The 21,804-nt window shown below is 61.5% G+C and overlaps 2 protein-coding genes across 3 annotated transcripts in view; both read left to right on the top strand.

Moving 5' to 3' along the window:
• The first annotated feature begins 922 nt into the window (after positions 1 to 922).
• Positions 923 to 1,532, top strand: ASCL5 (achaete-scute family bHLH transcription factor 5). The gene has a single exon (XM_004285416.2). The coding sequence runs from the start codon at positions 923 to 925 to the stop codon at positions 1,463 to 1,465; it is 543 nt and encodes a 180-aa protein (XP_004285464.1). The 3' UTR covers positions 1,466 to 1,532.
• A 1,205-nt stretch (positions 1,533 to 2,737) lies between these two features.
• CACNA1S (calcium voltage-gated channel subunit alpha1 S) overlaps positions 2,738 to 21,804 on the top strand; it is a 60,681-nt gene continuing 41,614 nt past the window's right edge. For both annotated transcript variants that reach the window (XM_049716410.1, XM_049716406.1), the window contains exons 1-5: positions 2,738 to 3,078; positions 4,635 to 4,740; positions 16,829 to 16,968; positions 18,958 to 19,100; positions 19,238 to 19,390. In XM_049716410.1, the coding sequence (XP_049572367.1) occupies positions 2,927 to 3,078; positions 4,635 to 4,740; positions 16,829 to 16,968; positions 18,958 to 19,100; positions 19,238 to 19,390 (694 nt within the window). In that variant the 5' untranslated portion in view covers positions 2,738 to 2,926. The remainder of the gene's footprint in view (positions 3,079 to 4,634; positions 4,741 to 16,828; positions 16,969 to 18,957; positions 19,101 to 19,237; positions 19,391 to 21,804) is intronic.

The raw sequence follows: 21,804 nt of genomic DNA, 5'->3' as shown, positions 1-21,804 counted from the left end.
GGGACTGGGGCACAGAGAGCTCTGGTGGTACCACTCCACACGGGAGGGCTTTGAAAGTCCCGACCTCATGCGGGCTCCTCTGAACCAAAGATGCGTTGCCTTCAATAGAGTCCCACCCTCACTTGCCTTACGGCTGCCGCTGGGGTTTCCACTGCCAACTCCGCAAGCAGGCTCGGAGCCTCCAGATGTGAGGCCCTGGCAGGAGCGAGTGACCAGACGTGTTCCTCCAAGGAAATGACGTCGCTGGGCACCTTTTATAAGGCAGGTCCTGGAGGAGGCATCTTTGGGTATATTTTTTTCTCATTTGATCCTCATTCAGTATTCATCTCCTGGGAGGGATGTTTTAATTATCTCCATACTGGAAACTGGCTCAGAGAGGGCACCCAAGCATCAAGGGGTGAACCGGGATTTGAACCCTGCTCTGCGCGTATGTCTTCTGCAGCCCACTGCCTCCCCTCGTGATGCTTACCATCGCGTTGGAGGGCGGGGTGACACAAAGGAGACCACGATGCAACAAGGCCTCTCCTAATTGATATGTTCACCCTCTTCTTTAGAGACGACACCCGGGACCCTCTCCTGCCCGGCGCACAGCCCGGGGACCCCGAGGGCCGCGAGGACCAAGACCCTGGCGCGGGGCCCGCTGGAGCTGCAGGGCTGCGCCCTGGGAAGGCCCGCGCCCACCCCACATCCCTGCCGGCTGCTCTGAGACGTGCCCGCGGAGCCTCTGCAGAGGCCTCATGGTCTGCCGCGATGGCTCGCCTTAGGGGGACCTCGGAGCCTGCTCCCAGAGCGAAAAGAAGCCCTGACCAGTCCGGCCGCCCGGAGCCGCGGCTGGCGATGTGACTCGCTCCGAGGGCAGGGCGCGCAGACCCCGAGTCGGGGCGATTCGGGGCACGCTCCGGGTCCGGCTCCGCGCGGCACCATGAACGACGACTTCTGCCGGGCGCTGGCGGCCCGCCGGCCCGCGACGCCCCCCGGTTGCCTGCCTTTGGGCATCGGGCCCCCTCCCCGACCGGCGACCCCGGCCCGCGCCGAGCCTCTGGGCGCCGTGCCCTTCCTGCTGTACCCGGGCGCCGCCCGACCGCCCTACTGCGACGCCTACGCGGCCGCGTTCCCCGGCGCGCCCTTCCCGGGCGCCCTGGGCACCTGCCACTACCCCTTCGAGCCCGCCTTCCTCCAGAAGCGCAACGAGCGCGAGCGCCAGCGCGTCCGCTGCGTCAACGAGGGCTACGCGCGCCTCCGCGGCCACCTGCCTGGCGCCCTGGCCGAGAAGCGGCTCAGCAAGGTGGAGACCCTGCGCGCCGCCATCCGCTACATCAAGCACCTGCAGGAACTGCTGCGCGCCGCCCCCGACGGCCCTGGGCCCCGCGAGCCCCGCGGCCGCGCCCCCCTGGCGCCCGACTCGTCCGAGCCGTCGTGCTGCTCTTCCTCGCCCTTCTTCGAGTCGGAGGACTGCAGCCACTGACCGGGCTGGGGCCGCCCGGGCTCGGGGTGCTCAAGCGTCCGCGGCACCCTCCCTCCGCCAGCGCCACCACGGCTCCGTCCCTTCCAGTGGGGGCACGAGAGAGGCCAGAGCGGCTGTCGGGGGGCGGCGAGGGCGCACGCCCCGTCCATGCCGGCCACCCCCGGGTCGGGCTCCGACTGGGCCTCAGCCCCGCGCAGGGAAGGTCGGAGGTGCCCCGATCGTGGAGGTCCTGCTCCGCCCTCCGTGGCCACGGGCGCAGCCCAGGAGGCGAGTCTGCTCTGGTCCGCACGCCACGCCCCTGCTCTCCACGAGATGGCCTCAGACGCCAGCGTCCGCTTCGAGGACTTGCTTGTCACCTCCCCCACCCCCCGCCCCCCAGAGGAGCCCAGAGGGAGAGGCGCAGGCCAGATTCAGCGTGCACTCAGCCCAGGAGGCGGCGGAGTGTGTGCGTTGGTGGTGCCCTCCGGCTTCCTTAATGGAGGGCCTTACCCACCCCACGCCCCAGTGTGGGCCTTTCCTTCCCCCCTCCCCCCGCCCCTGGGGTGGGTGAGGACTGCGTGTTCCCCCCTCAGACTGTACTCTGTGGGCATGGGGACCGCATGGGTGTACCGGCGCTGTGTTTGCACGACGGGGCTAAATAAAGACGTTGGGTTTTGTGATTCCCGGGTGGTTGTCCGCCTTCCCTTCCCTGGCGCCCCTGTCTCCTTCCCACTCAAGCACTTGTGTGGGGTGTTCTGTTAGCTCATGCATTCAACTAACATTTACAGAGAGCTTAGTACATGCCAGGGGCAGTGGGGGGAGGGCAGAGTCCCAGAGATAGACACCGCCCCTTGCACAGCTAGGGGCAGGCTGGGGGGGGGGCGGGGAGAAAGGTGGGCACAGCCAGGAGCCCCCCCCCACGGGGCGTAGGCATGGGGTGAGGGTGGAGGATCTTGGCCTGAGGGCTGCAGGTAGAGATGTGAGGGAGGGCTGTGGACTCCTACTGAGCTGGACCACCCAGCACCCTTTCTGGACAGTGTCCTGTGCCTGCGGGGAGGGGTGGGTTGAACGTTGACACCAAGGGGCTAGTCTGAAGCCTGAGGCCCCATAGCACTTCGTGAGCTCTCCGTCGCCCCAGCCTCGAACCTTCCATCCTGTCTCCCTCTGCCCCAGCCCAGACCCATGTGTGAGCCCCCAGCCCCACCCCCAGCCTCCCTGGGGACATACTGGGCTGTCACTGGCTGGACTGGGGAGGAATGACAGCTGCCTGGCCGCGGGAGCTCGGCTGGGCAGCAGAGAGCCCGTGGAGGCTAATTTTACTCGCTGGGAGCAGGGAGAGCGATCCCCGGCCCGCCCCGGCTGGCTCAGCAGGGCAGGCTCGCCCAGGGGCTCAGCCGCCCAGTCCCCAAGGCAGGGGCACTGGGGACTCGGGGAAGAGAGGGCAGCGGGTGGAGAGCAGGAGAGGCTGAGGCTCCGGGAGCCATGGAGCCGTCCTCGCCCCAGGATGAGGGCCTGAGGAAGAAGCAGCCCAAGAAGCCGGTTCCCGAGGTCCTGCCCAGGCCGCCGCGGGCCTTGTTCTGCTTGACTCTCCAGAACCCTGTGAGGAGGGCCTGCATCAGCATCGTAGAATGGAAGTATCCTTCAGGGCCAAGGGGCTGCACGGGGTGTGTGTGTGTGTCAGGGGAGGCGAGGAGCGGGGCTCACAGATCACAGGCTTGGGGGGCCGGAGACCGGGGCCTGGCGATGGAGCAGGGAGCCTTTGCGAAGGAAGCCCTCAGCCGAGGAGCAGGGGCCCCCGGGGCTGAGGCCCAGGTCCTCAGGCAGCCTGAGTGCCTCTGTAGTGTCTCTGGAAGGTGCTGGAAGGTGTGCCCAAATCCCCAGTCCCCAGCGTCGAGGGCTCCTCTCAGCATCCCTGGGTTATGGGACAGGACTGGGGTGGGGGGAGGCGACAGCGGGCAGGGCGGGGAGGAGAGATGGGCCTGCACCGAGCTCTGCTGTGACAGCAGGCCTGGGTGGGAGGCACCACGTGGGCACAGGGACATGAGCCCCCTTCTACGTTGGCATTAGCTCTGCGAGGAAGAATGATGAAAATTTCCAGCTTATTTGGGGCAGAAAGGAAGGAGATGCAGAGGGGGGAGGCCACTGTCAAGTGGGGGCTGAGTGAGCTGCTCGGGCATATTTGAAATACTTCTGAAGGGTTTTGGAAGACCAGGCTCCCACCAGCTGTTCCCTAGAAGAAAGGAGAGTAAGGGAGCCGCAGGGACAAGGAAAACCCAGGCGGAGCTGGAAGGTCTGGGTAGGAGTCAGCCCTGCCCCTACGCGGCACCCAGGAGCCTCGTGCCCTCCTGTCTGGGGGTCGGGGGCAGACTTCCCCACCCGTGTCTCTCGCCTGCATCCTGTCCCCTCTCCAGTCCTCTGCCCCGAGGCCACCTCTCTTCAAACCGCAGAGGAAGGTGGCTGGGAAGGGCGTGGGGTCTCCCTCTAGCCATCTGTACAGGGCATCCCCCAACCACACACGAAGAGCTCGGGCCTCCCCGCTTCTCCCCCTCAGTGCCCTCCACAGCCGCCCTGTAACGGTCAGCCTCCCCGGAGGCTGTGCTACTCACCAGCAAATCCAGGGAGCCTGGTGGGAGTGCCCTCCGGAAAATGGCTGGCAGGGCCTGTGTGGGTGGGTGCATGGCCCTGGGGCCACGGATGCCGTCGGTTACCGTCGGTTACCATCCCCTCCTCAGGCTGCAGAGTCCAGGTTTCATCCCTCCAGGCCCGCTTCCCGGGGGTGCTTAGCCCAGGCCGCAGCAGCCCCAGCCTCCCTTGCTGATTCTGCGAGGACGCCATGGCGTGTCTGGCCGTGGCTCCGCGGAGCGGGGAGAGCAGTGGTCGGTGGTGCTGGGGGGTTGGGGGGATCGGTACTGAGATGGGGGCTTAAGACTCCCCGGGCCTTGAGGCTGAGTAGCCCCCAGCCAGGAGCCAGAGCCTCGTGGTCCCAAAGCGTCTCAGTGGACGCTCCCTGTTGGAGGAGAGGGAGGCGGGTGCCCCACAGGAGCCTGGCCCCGTCTGTGCCCTGCAGGAGGGCAACGTGGGCCCATCAGCCTGGCCTTGTAGTCAGTCCAGACAGACCCCCAGTGCGCCCTTCCCCTTAATCCCACGAATCCCACGCCTCACTCGAGGGCTCTCCTTAACCCTGCACCAGACCCTTCGAGACCATCATTTTACTCACCATCTTCGCCAACTGTGTGGCCCTGGCCGCGTACCTGCCCATGCCGGAGGACGACAGCAGCGCTCTGAACCTCGGCCTGGTAAGAGGGGTCTTCCCTTCCTCCTGCCGGCCTGCCGCCCAGGCTGCGCGCTGGTAGATGACACTGGAGCTGCAGCCCCCAAGGATACAGACCCCACGTCCCCACCACCTGCAGGACTGGCTGAGGGGCTCAGAGCTTTGCAGGGAAACCTGGCCGGGCTGGGTTCCATGATATCAGTACTGTGCCAGGGGCGCTGTGCTGAGCTCCTTGCGCCAGTAAGCCACATCCTCCTCCCCATGGCCCCTAAACTAGGCTCATTTGACAGATGTGGAAACTGAGGCTTTGTAGGGCCAGCGATGGGGGCTGAATGCCGAGTTCCCTTCCCTGGTTGCAACCCGGAAGGACCGTGCTTCCGTGGGGCTTGCCTTTCCAGGATGGCCTGACGGCAAGAGAGCACATGTGTTAGAGCCACACTCTCCTCACGCCGGCACCAGTGACAAGTCCACAGGCCAGAAAAGGCCGCGGCTGGAAGGGGCTTTCCAGAACCAGGCTGTCCTGGCTCCTCCCCAGCTCACTCTGTTTACGGATGAGAAAACTGAGGCTTAGGGGGGGTAAAAGACGGACTTACCCAAGAGCTAGATCACAATAAAATGCTCGGTGTTTATTAAGTGCTTATCGGATGCCAGGTTCTGTGCTAATCACTTCCTGTAACTGCCCCCATGAAGTCAGTAACGTTATTAGACCCATTACAAGACAAGGAAACTGAGGCTCAGGGGGTCACCCCCATGCACGCGTCTTCTCCCAGGGTCTCAGACGCGGGGCTCTGACTTTCAGACCCGGCCTGTGCCACCAATGTGGTGACGGTACAAGGGTCCCTGGGGAAGCCCCTGGAGGTGTTGGGCATTTACCAGGCCCCTGAGGGGACAGGCCGACGGACACGCCCTTTCAGCGGCTTTTCCTGCACTAACTCTGCGGGGTGGGCGGAAGGAGAACTGTCACGCATGCGTCCAGGGCCTGGAAGGATGGCATGTGTTTCTGCCTCTGCTTTGCGCTGGTTTCCATAGGAATCTATCTTGAGCTGGGGAGAGCTGGGATTCTAAGTGTGTGCTTGGCTATAAGCGGAAAAGCTCGGAGAGTGGGAGCCGGAGCAGGCAGGCCCTGCGGTGAGGCAGGCGGGGGCGGTGCTCCTCGGAGGCTGGGCCCCCTGAGGCCGGTCCCTTGTCTCTGCTCTGGAATCCAGGGGGGGCCTGCATCCACTCCACCCTTTAGGACTTCATATCAGGGGGCCTCGGTTCCATTTCAACTCCTTAAGAAGTTGACTATTTTGGAAAGAAACTCCACCCTCCTTGAAGGTGCAGAATCAGACTTTAGCGGGTATGTCGCCTGCCATCTTGAAACAAAACGGCTACCCTAAAAAGTTCACACGGTGCTGTGTGCTTGCCTTTGGCCTGTGGGCTGAGTGATGGAGTCTTGGGTAAGTTCTAGGGTTCGTAGAGACAGGGTGATGAGTTCCCTGGCAGAACCGGACCGGAAACCTTCCCAAAGTAACGACCATCACGTCAAAGGTCAGAGCTGGGTGGGTCGTTGCTCGTCGGTGAGGGACCCTTTGTTGTGAAGCCCAGAGAGGGCAGGTGATACTCAAGGTCACACAGCCAGCTCCTAGCTGAGGCCTCCCCGCTTCTCCTTGTAGTTATATGCTGATCGCCACAAAAGCCAGCAAGAGGGAAGGGAGGGCAGTTAGAGCAGGAGGGAGGGAGATGGGGGCTTCCTCTCTTCGTCGCCCTATTGGCCACTTTGTAGGAATCTGAGGAAGGTCTGGGACCCCCCCAGTCATCCAACAGAACCATGGTTGGGAGAAGGGAGGCCCAAGGACCCACTCTGCGCTAACTTTCTTATTTAACAGATATTTGTCGTGTGCCTGTTACATCCCTGGCACGTACAGGGACCTACTTGTGAACCAAGCAGACATAATTCCCATCTTGACAGAGATTAATTTATCCAATCAATCAAACAAGCCGTTAAAATGAAACGGGAAACACGCAAGGTCTGGGTGCACTTAGACGTTGTCCGGGAGGAGAACCTGAGTGAGACGGGGGCGTCAGGGCGGCCCCAGCGGATGGCATGTCTGACCTGAGCCTGGAGGGCAGGGCCGGCTTCACGGGGTGTGGCCTGCACTCGGGAGGGCCCTGTGCTCAGGGGGTGATGCTCTGGGGTCATGGCATCGAAACATCTGATAATTTCATCTTTGAGTCCATGTTTTGTAAGTGAAGTTCAACGGGGACGGGGCACAGGGCCGTGGCCCACTCGTGGTCCTGCCTCTGTCACTTCCCACCCCTCCCCTGTCTCTGAGAACAGACTCTCAGCTCAGTCCCCTGGGAGGCCACCTGGCAGAGCCTGGGCGTGGTCCCGGGAGCGTCAGGGTTGGCACACATGCCCTTCGGTGTGTCAGGACAGCCACGGAGGTGGCTGTCCCCAGCCTGGGCTGACAGCACCATGGCCCATTCAGAGAGGGCCCTGCAGGGTCCGGCTTCTGGCCCTCCTCCCTCCCAGTGCTCTGTGTCTCCTTGGGGGAGGCCTGTCCACCTCGGGTGGAGGCACTGGGCCCGTGTGAAGGGCCAGGGCATGGCTGGGGGCGGCATGTGCACTGGGTCACGGAGAGGAGGTGCCTGGGAGGGTCTGCACCCTCCTCAAAACACTAAATAGGCCATAAAGCCCACCATGATAGGCTGACAAAGGGAGCGTGGAAGGAAGGCATTTCCGCACCTTTAGCGGCACAGGTTGTGAACAAGCGCCGCGCACTTGCATCTCGCGCTGGGCCGGCCAGTCCTGGAGCAGGTCGCAGATGAGTGTGGGGCACGGAGGAGAGGCTGTCGCAGCCGCGCAGGAGGAGCGCTCTGGGTGAGGGGGCACGTGGGCAAAGGGCTGGAGGCACGAGGTGGAGAGACGGGCTGGGATTTGGAGCACCTCTCAGGCCATCAGGTAGAACGGGGTGGGGGGGGCGGAAGCAGGAAAAGTGGTGTCCAGTGGAGCTGAGGCCCAGGTGACGGTGAAGATGGAGAAGTGGGAGATTCAGGACGGGGGATCTGTGGACTCGGGGCCTGACGGGCGTGGGGACAGAGCATGGGGGAGGGGAGGAAGGAGGCGAGGGTGACACTCGGGTTTCAGAGAGGGTGACGGAGCAGATGGTGGTGTCGCTTTCCGAGACAGGCGTTCCTGGGGGAGGAGCAGGCTGGACTGGGGGAGGGGGACGGCGAGGTCAACCCCCGACGGTGCAGGTGCAGAGGCCTGCGTCCACCCAGCACGGAGATTGGCAGGTCTGAGCACTGGGCGACAGAAGCTCCCTCACTTCGGGTGACTGCAGACTAGCTGGGGTGAAGGGGGAAAGGTCAGGGGGCAAGAAAGGCTTCCCACAGGGGCCTGGTGTGCAGACTCCAGGCAGCTGGCACCCTCGCTCATGGGAGGGAAGCCTCGACACCTGTCCTGGGAACAATCTCCCCCGGGAGGCAGGGGGCCCCTCCGGGTGCTTTTTCCTCTTTCTCCCCCCGCCCCCTGCCCCAGCTCTCACTGAGGCTGAAAGCTGCATTAGCCGGGCTGGAGAAGCTGACGGTGGTTCAGACGATGGGCTCTGGAGCTGCAGCTGTGTGATCTTGGGCAAGTTACTTAACTTCTCTGTGCCCTCAGTTCCCTCACTTGTAAAATGGGGATAACACCGTAAAGTTCAGAGAAGGTTCTGGATGAGTCAAGCCCTTATAAATTATGCCACGTTGTCTAACGACACAAGGAATCTTTATTATGCGGGGGTCACAGTGCCTCAGCGTGGGCTCCCCAGCCACAAAGCCCCTGGTCACAGAGACCCCAGGTTGTTCCAGAGTCAAAGGGTATAATCCCTAGCAGCTCTGACCAAAGGATTATTTCAGACAAAAAATTCTTCTTCACCACCCCCCACCACCTGTCCCCAAACTCTTTAACCCTTCTCCTCTCCTTCCAACATCCAAGTCATCTGAACGGCTTTCCTGACCCCGCCCCCGGCCCCATCCTCTAGCCAATCATCACCATCGTCATCATCGCCATCATCGTCTTCATCCTCAGCTGTCGGGCACCTGCCCCACGCCAGGTGCTGCTCTGACGGCTCTCAGTGCACTGTCCCCCTGAATGCCCACCACGGCCTCACAAGGCAGCACTATTTCTCACTTTTACAGATGAATAAACTGAGGCACAGCGCATGCCCAGTGGACTCCGCGGGCAGACCTGTACCCTCGGTGGGGCATTGGGCGTGGCTCCCTGGACATCAGAAGGGGACACAGGAGGAGAGGGGTCTCTGCTTCCCTGGGGAGTGGCCTGCAGGGGCCGGGTCCCAGGACAGCAGGCCCCGGCCCCTCCCTGCGTGAGACCCCACTTTCTCCCGACTGTGGAGGTGCTGCCCGTCCAGGCCAGGACAGATGCTGAGATCCAGCCCCACCCCTCCTTGCCCCAGAGAGCAGGCTGCTTTAGGCCTGGAGGGCCAGTGGCTAACACGGCTGTCCCAGGGTTCTGCCAGCCGGGTGGAGGCTGGGGACTCCGGTCACAAAGGGGCACCATGGGTCAGGGAAGCAGAAGGATGGAATAGACCCTGAGCTGCCCCAGGGCCAGCGAAGGGCAGGGAGGTGAAGGCTGAGACCAGCACCAGACCAGGACCCTGCAAGTCCAGCTCTGCCCCTCGAAGGGCTACCTGCTCCCTGAGGCCAGAAGGAGCCCTGCTCCTGGGGGACTCCCTGACTGAATCAATTAAAGGAAACCTTTGGGAGGGTCTCCATTCCAGCGTGGGCCAGCCTGAGGGGACCCACGTGGAAAAACAAGAGCCGTGATCAGAGTTACCAGTTCTGGGGACAGGCTAGAAATGATCTATCACTTCGCCCACAAACTAAAAGTAAAAACTGATTAAAATATAGAAGGAACGCATGTCACAGGTTAATTCAACGGGTAACGGAACAAGGAGGAGGGTAGAGTTGGCTCAAAGAGAATTTGAGAAACAGGAATCCATGCTATCGGAGAAAAAGTGATAGGCTAGGATTGCCTGCCGGGTGGCACACTGGGCTAGCTACAGGGCAATGGAAGTGTGGCCGTGGGATGCCGGTTTCTATCAGGCAGAAACCATTTGTGCTTCTCGGGGGCAGAATCCTGAGACTCAAGCAAAGGTACAGCCCCCAGGTCAGTGGTTTTCAGGGAGGGGCGTTGGGCGGTGCCTGGAGCTTGGGGAGGAGCCTGTGTCCTGAGCTCCGCTAACGTCTAGAGGGCAGAGGCCGGGATGCTGCTACACCTCCCCCCCTGCAACTCACAGGACAGCCCCGCGCCTGCCAACAAAGAGCTGTCCACCCCAAATGCGGGGAGTGCTGAGGCTGAGAAACCCGCCCTAGACAACGAAAGACTCCTTGGCCGGACCTGTGAGCAAAGGTTCCAGCAAGGACGCGGTGCCTGATTTCCGAGTTCTAAACGATTTTTGGTAGCACGGTCACGCTAGCCTTGGTGTTGCAGGCGCGGGGAGGCCAGCGGCGGGACTGGATGGGCCTGTCTCTCCTCCGGGGCCTCCCTCCCTCCCTCCCTCCCAAGCCTGCCTGCCCTCAGACCGCAGCCCCTGCACATTCCTGGGGCTCCGGTTGCTGCTGGCTAAGCCTCTGGCATCCAGGGCGCTGTCTTTTTTTAGGGTCTGGAATGTGCCTGCTGAGGCCACAGCCCACTCCACCTCCCCTCGGAAGGACCCCAGTTCTGGCCTGGCCCGTCAGAGACCCTGGACTTGCAGGGCACAGGCGTCCAAGCCGGGGCCACCGGACAAGCTTCTGGCAAAATGACAGGAGAGCCTGGCTTTTAGGCCCCGCTCGGAGCCTGCCCTCTCCCACCGAGGGGACTCAGAGTCCCCCCAGGACCGTCGTGGTGACGAGTGTCTGGCAGGCACATGGGGAAGGCGGAGTAGGTGGCCGTTCTGTCCCCTCTCTGCCCTCACAGTACTCCTAGCCCACAGCCAAGCCCCTCCGAGCCCAGGCCTGGGGGGCGAGGGACAGGCGTCCCTGGGTGCCCTTTCTCCCCCTCCCAGCACGGCGTGGTTGAGGCCACGGACCCTGGATTCACATTATGGCCCTGCCACTCAGAAGCGATCCTGGAGAAATTACTTAACCTCTCTGTGGTTCAGTTTCCTCATCTGTTAAATGGGGGTAAGAGTGCTCCCCTTCAGGGTCCCTGTGAGGATGAACTGTGTGTGTGTGGCTAGAACAGGGCCTGGCACACAAGCTTAATGACCCAGAGCTGTTGTCACCACGATTACCCAAGACAGTACCATCTCCCACCCTCTCCCAGGTGGGCTCCCCGCTTCCCCTCCTCCGCCATCACCACCCCGCCCCAGGCGAAGAGGCTCCTCCTCTGTGACCCTCAGCTCCACTGGCTCCCTTTTCTGGACTGGTCACACGCCTGACCCTCCCGGACCCATGGGAGCTGGTCTCCATGCAGGAAGACGGGGGGAAGGCAGGGTGGTAGAGAAGCCCGCTCAGACCGCACCCTTTTGGGTGAGAGTTCACTGGGATAAATATAGCCACTTCCCTCACTCCAACAGGTCATTTTCCAGACCTGGAGGCTCAGGTGGTCATGCAGACAGATGCCAGGGCCCGGGACACCTGCGGGCGGTGTGGTCACAGGATGCCAGGCCGGCTTCCCCGAGACGCTGTTGGCCGAGTCGGGGCAGGTGGGCTGGAGCCCCACTGCCCTCCAAGCCCCACCTCCCTCAGCTGCACGTAGGAAAAGCAGCAGAGCAGGGGTGAAGCTCAACCCACCACTGGGGTGCCCAAGAAGTACCATCTTTATTCCTAGAAACCAACTTTGTCTGGGTCCTAAGCCCACATCCCTCTGGGATGGAGAGAACTTCAGTCAGGGCTGTTCTCTGGTCATCCTGCGGCCCCAGCCCCAGGTCTCAGGCAGCACCAAGAAGCAGGGGCTGTCGGGCCTCGCCCAGCCGGGCCGAGGCCGTGTTGTTCTGGCCATATGGTTCCCCAGGCCACCGTCCGCTGTCTCCACGTTCAGGAAGCAGGAGGCCTTGGCAAGCCCGTACCCTGCTTTCTCAGGGGTCCTCAGGGCCCCTCTCCCAGATCCAGCCGCATCTTCAGGGTGCTGTGGGGAAGCAGGCCCAAGGTCGATCTACCCTTGAACCTCCAAACCCTGGGGTGAGTCTCTGTTTTGCTGGGGAGACGCCTCCACCTTGCCTCCCACACCAGGGTCGGGCCTTGGGAAACCACCATCCGGGACCTGCCTCCAAACCTCTCCCGAGGCACAGGGCCCAGCATCTGCTTCAGGGGCGAGACAGGGGATGACGCCAGGAGGGAAGCGGTCCCTGACTGGCAAAAGCATCTCGTGGCAGCAGTGCCTGCCAGCCTGCCCCGAGCGCTGGCTCTGGGAACCACCACGGGCCACCCCCCTACAGGCACCAGCTCCCCGACCCTCAGACAAACCCACTGTGGCTCATTGAAGCAGACGTGCCTTAAAGAGTTAACAGATAGTGGAACGCCACTCCCCTCGCCCCACAGTAAGATTTGTGTCCTAACAGGTCACAGTGCCTTGACCCTGAGGAAGGAGCCTCAGCCCTGGGATGGGCCGGCCGCCTTCCCAGGACCTGTGACCACAGCTACCCGTGGCTTCTCTGCAGCCTTGCCCCGACCAGCCTGTTAGGGTCTTTCTGTGGACCCTGCAGATCCCAGAGCCCTCCAAGGGGCTGCGGGAGGCGGGGAGGCTGGGGTCCAGGCCAGCTGTCGGGCAAGCCCCAGTGCCCAGGGCAGGAGTGCAGCCCCTCTGCAGTCAGACAGGGAGACTGAGGCCGAGCAGGCCCCCTGGAGGGAGCCCAGCCCACTGCCACCCCCTCCCCACAGAGCCCGGGGCCTGCCAGGGCGGGTGAGCAGTCGGGCCAGGGTGGCTGACCCTTGGAGAGAGAGGACTCAGCCCGAAAATAGAGGCAGTGAGCGGGGCAGATGCAGCCTGAGCCCTGCTGTTTCCAGCCCAGGACTTTAGGAGGGTCTGGCTCCAGCGCCCCCAGAAGCAGGTGCAAGGCCTGTGAGTCAGGGTCACATTCCAGGCCCACCTCCGGCCAAGCGTGGCCCCAGGGGCCCAGTGAGAGGCCTGTCTGTGGAGGGACGTTTGGTAGTTAAGGTCCTTCCTTCTAGGGAGCTGGTATCGGAGCCCTCGCCTCAGAGACAGACAGGTTTATGGTCCTCCCTCGAGGTCGGGGGGCGGGGGGGGCTGGGGCAGGCACGTCTCCCCTGCTCTGGAGCCAAAGCCTGGGGTCTAGCATCCCTTCTCGGGAATAGAGATCGTAAGGCCACACCCGCTTTGGAGGTATGTGGCGGCAGAGGTTAAATTTTCCGTTGTGTATTCATTCAACAAACACTTCCGGAGCACCTACTGTGCGCCAGGCAGTACTGTGTGCCCCAGAGCAGAGCTCCGCAGCCAATCTGTGAGGAAAGACCACTTTGCCGCTGTTAAATCTCATCCAGCCGTGGGCTGACCAGCTGTCCTCCCACGCGGGACCATGTCACAGCCTGTGCCGTGTGGGACTCACAGCCCACGTTGGTCTGTGACCCACCCACGTGCTTGGAGGGTGTGGCACGTCGCTCTGATGGCTCCCAAATGCTGCTTCTCAGAGCCTCTACGTCGCTCATCCCAGGGTGACGACAGTGGGTCAGCGCCAGGGACACTGACACATCAGACACCCACGTGGCCGGCGTGGTTCTAGATGCCGGTGACACAGCAAAGGCTCTAGACTGTACATTCAGGTCGGGGGGGACAGTCAAAGGAAGGAGAGAAACAGAGCACGGCAAGCAGTGACAGCTGCTGACAAAGAACCCAAGCAGGGGAAGAAGACAGCTGGGGGAGGGGAGGAGGGGTCCGGAGGGCCTCTGGCAACTTTGGGGTTGGGGTCCTAAAGAAAGAAGACAGCACCCGTGGGGCTGTCTGGGAAGGACCTTCTGGGCAGAGGGAATGGCAAGGGCGAAAGCCCTGAGCCCCAGAGGTCTTTGGGGGTGGGAGGGGAGCCGTGCCCAGGGTGAGCATCATTGCCTGGTGGGCTGGGGGAGTCCCGCCACCAGCCCCGCCTTAGCCACCACCATCAGAGACTCAGGGAAGCTGCCCGCGGGTGCCCCTGGCCCCCACCCAGCTCCCATTGCCGTTGAGGGAATGTCACCTCTTCCGTCCTGTGGCAGAGAAACCAGGGGCATCCCCGCTCTTGGGGCCCCCGCTCGTGGTCTCGGGGGGCTGCAGTTTGGCAGAGGGTGGTGGAGAGCAGCACAGTGGTACGGGGACTGCGGGCCACACGGGGGGAGCTCGCCCTGGGGGCTCAGAGGGATCTGGGCAGATGACAGGTCGGCTGGGTGACGGACCTGGGGACACAGGCAGAGGGGTCGCTGTGGACAGGGGCGCCGGGACTGGGGCAGCGGGAGAGCCGGGGCCTGGACATCACACAGGGGCTGTCAGGGGGTCGTGCAGGCGGGGAGGCGTGGGGACACAGGCTGTGCGAGTTTGGGGGACAGGCCGGCCGGTGCGGAGTGCAGGTGGATCCAGCAAATGTTAGGGTGCAGAAAGGCCTGGGCTGGGTGGGTGGAGGTACCCAGGGCAGAGCAATGGGAGGGGTCCGGAAAGACCCTGGGTGTCCCCACTGGGCAACTCAGGGCCATTGGCCAAGACAGAGACCCCTCGGAGGAGCAGGCTCTGGGGCAGGGAGTGTCTGGTTGGGTTAGAGGTGGGCCGGACGGAGCCCAGGCCCGTGAGCCGCCCCCAGACAAGACCTCGGACCACAGCTCCGCGAGAACCGGAGCACGCGGTGCGGAAAGGCTGTCACCCCCTGAGCGTCGGGAGGGGCCCGGCGAGGCGGACGCTCCCACACGACGGTCTCCTGTCCTCCGCTGATTCAGGCAGGGAGCAATCGTCATCTCTGTTTTACAGACGAGGAAACTGAGGTTCACGGAGGCTTAGGAACTCACCCAGGGAAACAGAGATGCCGAGAGAACCGCTATGCCCGAAACCCCCTGCTCCTCTCTGCCCGCTGGAGTGGGGAGCCTAAGGAAGCGGGGATGGGAGGTGGGGGGTTGGGAAGGCCGATGACGTGGATCTCAGACAGACAGACAGCGCCGCCCGCAGCAGCCAGGGAAAGAGCCCAGGCCGGAGGGGCTCGGGGGCCACCCAAGGTGACATCCGTGGCACAGTTTCTGTGACACAGGAAGGAACACGTCCCCCTGCCTCTCCTAGGGCGGGGGCGGGGGGTGTGCGTACGCAGGGCTCCCACGCAGTGTGCTCTAATTCCAGGAGCTCCAGGGTCGGGCCAGGGGAGCTATCGGGCCGCGGAACCTGCGGGACCCCAGGGCCCTCGACAAGCCCCCTGGGAGCCAGGCGGCAGCCGGACAGGCAGGGGCAGGTGCAGGCGGCCCTCCGGGTACATGGCCGGCCGCCCGGCCTGTGAGCACAGCAGCTATTTTGGGCCCTGTTTTCCCTCCCCTCAAGCCCACTTCTGCCCTGCCCCTGGGGTGGCAGCCACTTGGGCATTTACACACTGACTCCACTTCACTCTGCGCCTCCTGCCTCTCTCCTGATGCTGCATCTGCCTCCCGGGCAGCCTGCCCTGCGGGGGAATGGACCCCCGCCCCCCTCAGCCCTGCCGTGGCCGTGCTGCACCCACCCCCTGGCAGGGCCTCTCCGCGGAGCGATTGCCCCAGTTCCCACCGGTGGCCCTACACAGGCCCTTGAATGGATCGGTGTTGCTTTGCATTCTAACCCTGCCTTACTGTTTTCTGGAGGAAGGAGAAAGCTTTGGAATTACAAATTGGTGGAAGGGATTAGGGTCCAGGTTAAGGAAAGCAGGCCTAGCCCATATATGCCTCAGTTTCCCCCTCAACATACAAAGGGAGACCTTGCTTTCAGGAAAATGCTCTGAATACCAAGTTGGGAGGGTTCTGGGACCAGATCCATAGTAACGAGCCATTGGCGCCCTCTTCCCTTGCTTTCCATCTCTACCCACTCGGAAGTTAAAGTAAATTCTCTTCCAGGTCACTAGCGGGGTGGCCCCAGTACAGTGATGGCTCTGTAGTGTGCTGGCCCAGTGGTGGCGGGCTTTCTGGGGTGGGTGTGGGTGACTGACGGTGACATGGGCTTGGGTTGTGAGGTCCAGAGGACAGTGGTCCAGTTCTCTCTATGTGCTCCTGTGGTCCTGCAGGGCTGCAGCCCGGTCCGGGGCGGGGCGGGCTTGGGGGGCGGCTCGCTGGTGGGGGCGCGTGTGCAGAGCTCTCAGAAGCCACCAGCCTGGCTAGGATGGTTGCAAGGACAGCGGCGTCAGCCTGGAGCTCTGACAGAGTGACCTGCTTCTCCGGAAATAGCTCTCTCCTGGGCCCAGAGGACAGGGCAGGGTGACCGGGCCAGGATGGGAGGCTGAGAGAGCCGGCCTACAGGGGAGGGTCTGGGGGAGCGGGCAAGGCCTTCTGCAGGGGGCACTAAGCCGAAGCCCTTGGCCTCCGAGCTGTGGGGCCTCGTCCAGGCACAGGGACCCCCGACACCCGCCTGGCGCGTCGGTGCTTGTGCCCTTTAAGTGGCTGCCTGCAGGCCGCAGCAGGTGTGGGCAGCTGGGGCGGGCTGGGGGTTACAGAAAAGTACATGAGAGGTAAGACCTTGACCAGCCGGGAGGCCCAGCTGGAGTCCCGAGGACCGTCCTCCACCTCCTACTGTGAGTCGTCGGGACGAGGGAGGAGAAAGCCGCCCAAACAAGAGCCATCTGGGGGCCTTCCCTCTGGGGGCTGCCCTGACCGTTCATTCATTCGTCCAGTTCTAGGCCTGAGAAGTGAAGTCATTAAAAAAAAGTAACAAAAACCCCCACACCTCATGAAGTTTATACTGTAGTGTGTAAGATAGGAAATGAACCAGACGGAAATACATGTGGCATTTCCAGCTAGGGATCAGCTAAGAAGACAAAGTGGGAGGAGGAACACAACATAGCAGAGGCGCCCTGGGGAGGGACCACCCGCGGGGGGAGGGGGAGGGGGAGGGAGGGAGGGAGGGAGGGAGCTGGCGGCGCGGGACACCATGGACCGGGGGCCGCAGAGCGGCGGAACAGGGTGCAGAGGTAGGGGAGCCGTGGTGTGACTGCCTCGCCCTGCAGGAGAAGCTGGAGTACTTCTTCCTCATCGTCTTCTCCATTGAGGCCGCCATGAAGATCATTGCCTACGGCTTCCTGTTCCACCCGGACGCCTACCTGCGCAGCGGCTGGAACGTGCTGGACTTTATCATCGTCTTCCTGGGGTGAGTGAGGCCGGGGGGGAGCGGTTGAGCTCAGCGGGCTGCCCGAGGGCCCAGAGGCAGGTGCAGCAGTGCAGGGGTGTGGGCCGGGGAAGGGGGGGGCGCCCACGGCTCACACCCTCCCCAGCCAGTCACCGCCAGTCTCCTTATTTTCTCTCTCTCTCTTTTTTTAAAAAATAAATTTATTTTTGGCTGCGTTGGGTCTCTGTTGCTGCACGCGGGCTTTCTCTAGTTGCGGCGAGCGGGGGCTGCTCTTTGTTGAGGTGCAGAGGCTTCTCATCACGGTGGCTTCTCTTGTTGTGGAGCACGGACTCTAGGCGCACAGGCTTCAGTAGTTGTGGCTCGCGGGCTCTAGAGCACAGGCTCAGTAGTTGTGGCACATGGGCTTAGGTGCTCCGCGGCTGTGGGATCTTCCAGGACCAGGGCTCGAACCCGTGTCCCCTGCATTGGCAGGTGGATTCTTAACCACTGCATCACCAGGGAAGCCCTCCTTATTCTCTTCACACAAAACTGGAAACGTGTGAGTGGCTCCAGTGCCCAGCAGTTTCTGGACGTTCATAAACGTCTCATGCTTTACTATCATCTATTCATGTATTCCATGGGCCTGTGTTGAGCACCTGTTATTTGGGTCCATGAGAACAGACGTTTAATAACCCGTATGAGCCTGCTTGGGCTGCTGTAACAAGATGCCACAGACTGGGGGCTGAGACCACAAAAATGTATTTTCTGACTGTTCTAGAGGCTGGAAGTCCAAGATCAAGGTGTGGCCAGGTCTGCATTCTCCTGAGGCCTCCCTCCTTGGCTTGCTGACGGCCTCCTTCTCGCTGTGTCCCCACGTGGTCTTTCCTCCATCCACACGCACCCTTGGTGTGTGCCCAAGTTCCCTCTTCTTCCAAGGGCCAGGATGGGAGGCTGAATTAGGGCCCGCCTGAACAGCCTCGTTTTCACTGAATCACCGCTTTAAAGGTCCACATTCTGAGGTCCCACAAGTTAGGACTTCAACGTATGAATTTGGAGTGGGGGGGAGCGTGGTTGAGCCCATAACCTACGATTTGGTAGCCATGACCTAATTATAACAGCAGCGTTTATCATACACTTACTCTGTGCTTTACATGTACCATCTCGTTTGATTCTCCCAACAATCCTCTTATTTTCTCCATTTAAGGAAGGTAAGGCGCAGAGAAGTCAAGCAACCCACCCAAAGTCACACAGCCAGCCAGTGGCGGTGCCGGGATTTCAACCAAGGCACTCTTGCTCCAGAGCCTGCCCTTAACCATTAGGCTGCCCTTCCACTCCCTAAAAATCACATTCCTTCTCTACTAATTGCCGAGTGCTGCTTTAGGTACAACAGGACACAGAGAATTCTGTGAACCAGCTTCTGCCCTTGACGGACTGCCTGGCTGGAGGCCACGAGTCTGTGCAGGACAAGGCCACGCAGCGCACCGTTGTTCCACACGCGGTGCAGCCCAGGGGGTTCAGATATCAATGGAAGGATTCCTAAAGAAGGACTTGAGATGGACCTCGAAGGATAGTGGCAATCGGAGTACACTGAGAGCAGGAAGGACCATAAAGGGGCTTTGTCAGAAATGCAGTGAAGGAGAGCTCGACGGAGAACCAGCTGCGGGCTCTCTCCTCCGCGTTCCCCCTTCCTCCGAGCGCGAGTGTGGGCTGCTGGAACCCTCCACCCACCACGGGCTGTGCTCAGCCCCCGGCCTGACCGTAGCTGCCCCCTCCAGGACCCAGAGTGGCTATCACACATGGACCCGACACTCTTCTTACTGAGCCTGAACGTGGCCTCAGGATTTTTTCTAAAATTCCCCAGACGGGTGTCACCAAACCAGAGCTGCTAGTGGCTGATGAACTGTACCTTGCCGCCTGCCCCCAGTCTTTCCACCGGTACCCTGAGCGTGGATGGGACACGGGGCCCCTGAGCCCCGGGCCAGAGGCTTAGTGGACTGCTGGGCCACCTTCTCTCCCTCTCGTCCTCCCCAGGGTCTTCACCGTGATTCTGGAGCAGGTCAACGTCATCCAGACCAACACGGCCCCAATGAGCAGCAAAGGCGCCGGCTTGGACGTCAAGGCTCTGAGGGCCTTCCGCGTGCTCAGACCGCTCCGGCTGGTGTCCGGGGTGCCCAGTGGGTGGCAGAGCCCCTCCCCCTCGCCCCAGTCCTGGGTGCCCTCCTACCCTGGTGTGGAGGAGGCTCCGAGGGAGGGCCAGGAGACCAAGAGGGGGGCTGAGGCATCCTTCTCCCCCTGCCCTCACGCCCCCCAGGCCTGCAGGTGGTCCTCAACTCCGTCTTCAAGGCCATGCAGCCCCTGTTCCACATCGCCCTGCTTGTACTCTTCATGGCCATCATCTATGCCATCATCGGGCTGGAGCTCTTCAAGGGCAAGATGCACAAGACCTGCTACTTCATCGGGACGGGTGAGCTTCCGGGCCGGGGTGTCGGCAAGGTCTGCGGATGTCTCGAGAGGAGGGTTCACCCAGCCGTGGAGAAGCCCCAGGACTAGGTCGTTGCTTCCCCCATCCACTGACCTTGGGGATGGCTTTCTCCTGGACAAGGGAGATTGGGCGGGAAACAGCTCTGCTGGGGTCAGGGGGCAAGGGGGGTGAACGGTCAGGTTCTTCCTCTGAGCACCCCTGCCCCACATAAGGCTGGTGCCCTTGGGCTTTCTGGCCACTTGTGGATTGACATGTAGGCTCAGGCCCAGCCCGAATTTCTGTCTGTACTTGCCTTGTAGCTGGAGTCTTAGCTTTTAGTCCAGGGCCCACAGGGTGGGGTCTGAATGGGACTCAGGAAGCACCCGACGGCCGAATGGCCCCTGGTCAGAGATGAGCTACCTTGGGGCCTGGATGAACTTGAACTACACCTTCTAAACCAGCATCTCTCAAACTGCCTGCTCTCAGGACCCCTTTGGGGGATTTCCCTGGTGGTCCAGTGGTTATGACCCCACATTTTTACCGCCGAGGGCGTGGGTTCAATCCCAGGTCAGGGAACTAAGATCCTGCGTGCCGTGTGGCCAAAAAAAAAATTTTTAATTAAAAAAAAAAAAGATCCCTTTGCACTCTTCAAAATTATTGAGGGTCCCAAAGAGTTTTTGTTTATATAGATTTTGTCTGTTGATGTGTACGGTGTTGGGAATGAAAACCGAGAAAAATGTCATAGTATTAATTTAATAACTCGTTTTAAAAAGAACAGTAATAGACCACTTACATACTAACATAAATAATATACTTTCTCAAAGTTGAAAAAATTACTGAAAAATAACTTTATTTTCCCAAACCAAACCAAAAATGTTTGGCGACAAGAGTGGTACCGTTTTACATGTGCTCTGGACCTCCTTACTGACCTGGCTTAGCGGATGTCAGCCGAGTTCTCCCATCGCTGCATTCGGTCTGTTGCGACATCACATGTCACATGGATCTGGAAAACTCTGCCCCTACATCTGTTCAAAGAATGAGAAACGAGGGGGCACATAGAGTCTGGGCATTTTTTTTTTTTTTTGCGGTACGCGGGCCTCTCACTGTTGTGGCCTCTCCCGCTGCGGAGCACAGGCTCCGGACGCGCAGGCTCAGCGGCCATGGATCACGGCACGTGGGATCTTCCTGGACCGGGGCACGAACCCGCGTTCCCTGCATCGGCAGGCGGACTCCCAACCGCTGCGCCACCTGGAAGCCCCTGGGCATTTTGATGAAAGGATGGACCGTACTCCCGGGTCCCCGCTCTCAGGTAGCAGCAGTTTGCTGGTCCTCAGCTTCCCCGGGCCGAGTGCCGCTGCCACTGGGGGTGCAGGAACAGGACCCAGCACAAGGCAGAGGTGACCTCTGTTAGGACGAGCCCCTAACTCGGTGGTGGAGACCTGCAGAGTCTTGGGGGACCCTCCCCACTTCCCTGCGCTCGCCTAAGGGGACGGCAGCCCAGCTCCAACGACACCTCTCACGGCGTTGTCGCTGGGCTTGTTCCTAACTTGCTCCGTCTCAGCCTCCTCCTGTCCCCATGACGATCTCTGGCCTCTCGTCGGCATTACCAGGGCAGAGAGGAGGGGGCTTTCTAGCACAACCTTCAAACGAAATTCGAGGGTCTCGCCTGGTGTTCACACGAGGTCTTGCCCAGTGCTGACCGGTAGCGCTCCCAAGCCCCTCTGGGATGGGGGTTACCCAGCTGCGAGGGGCTGGGGACCACACGCCAAGCTCAGGACCATCTGTGCCCCCCTGTCCCATTCCTGAGGATTGAGCCCCCTGGTAACAAGGTTAAGGAAGGCCACTCGATCTCTCACGGTCTGACCTCTCTGAACACAAGAGGAGACCAAACCTACCCAGGGGAAAAGGGGACACAGACGTCACCCAAATTTCAGGCTTTAGAGACAATAAGAGCACCATTCAGGTGCTCCCTGGATGCTAAGGCCTGCTGGGGACACCCCGCTAAAAGCAGACCCACACCCCAGTCCAGCGCATCCCAGCATCGGGGCGCATCCCCACTTCTGTATCCCAGACAGAGCTCTCAAGCTGGAGCGTGAGGCCCGGCCCACACCTCCGCCCCCGCTGGGCTGCTGCCTCCTTTTACAAAGCTCTGTGGGTACAAACGATATATCACATCTGCTTCATCGGTTGTAGTCCATAGAAGCCGCGCCTCCAGTGAGGCCCTGGGCCCGAGCTCCTGTCTGCAGACGCCTGTGTCCCTGTCCATATCCGTGTATCCGTATCCGTATCCGTATCCTTGCCCTCGGCCCAGCCCCCTATGGTCTGCACCACACTCTCCCAGCAAGGCCTCCTCCCCGACTTTAAACTGATGTTGAGACCCGCACCCTGCTGCCCCCTCTTACTGCCCCTGCACCGGT

This window comes from Orcinus orca, chromosome 1, assembly GCF_937001465.1.
Source record: "Orcinus orca chromosome 1, mOrcOrc1.1, whole genome shotgun sequence".
Taxonomy (NCBI): domain Eukaryota; kingdom Metazoa; phylum Chordata; class Mammalia; order Artiodactyla; family Delphinidae; genus Orcinus; species Orcinus orca.
Note: the sequence above shows the minus strand (reverse complement) of the source record. Positions and strands in the feature narration are given on the sequence as shown.

Excerpts from the sequence above, each read along its gene's own strand:
- ASCL5 (XM_004285416.2), top strand. The coding sequence starts at position 923 with ATGAACGACGACTTCTGCCGGGCGCTGGCGGCCCGCCGGCCCGCGACG.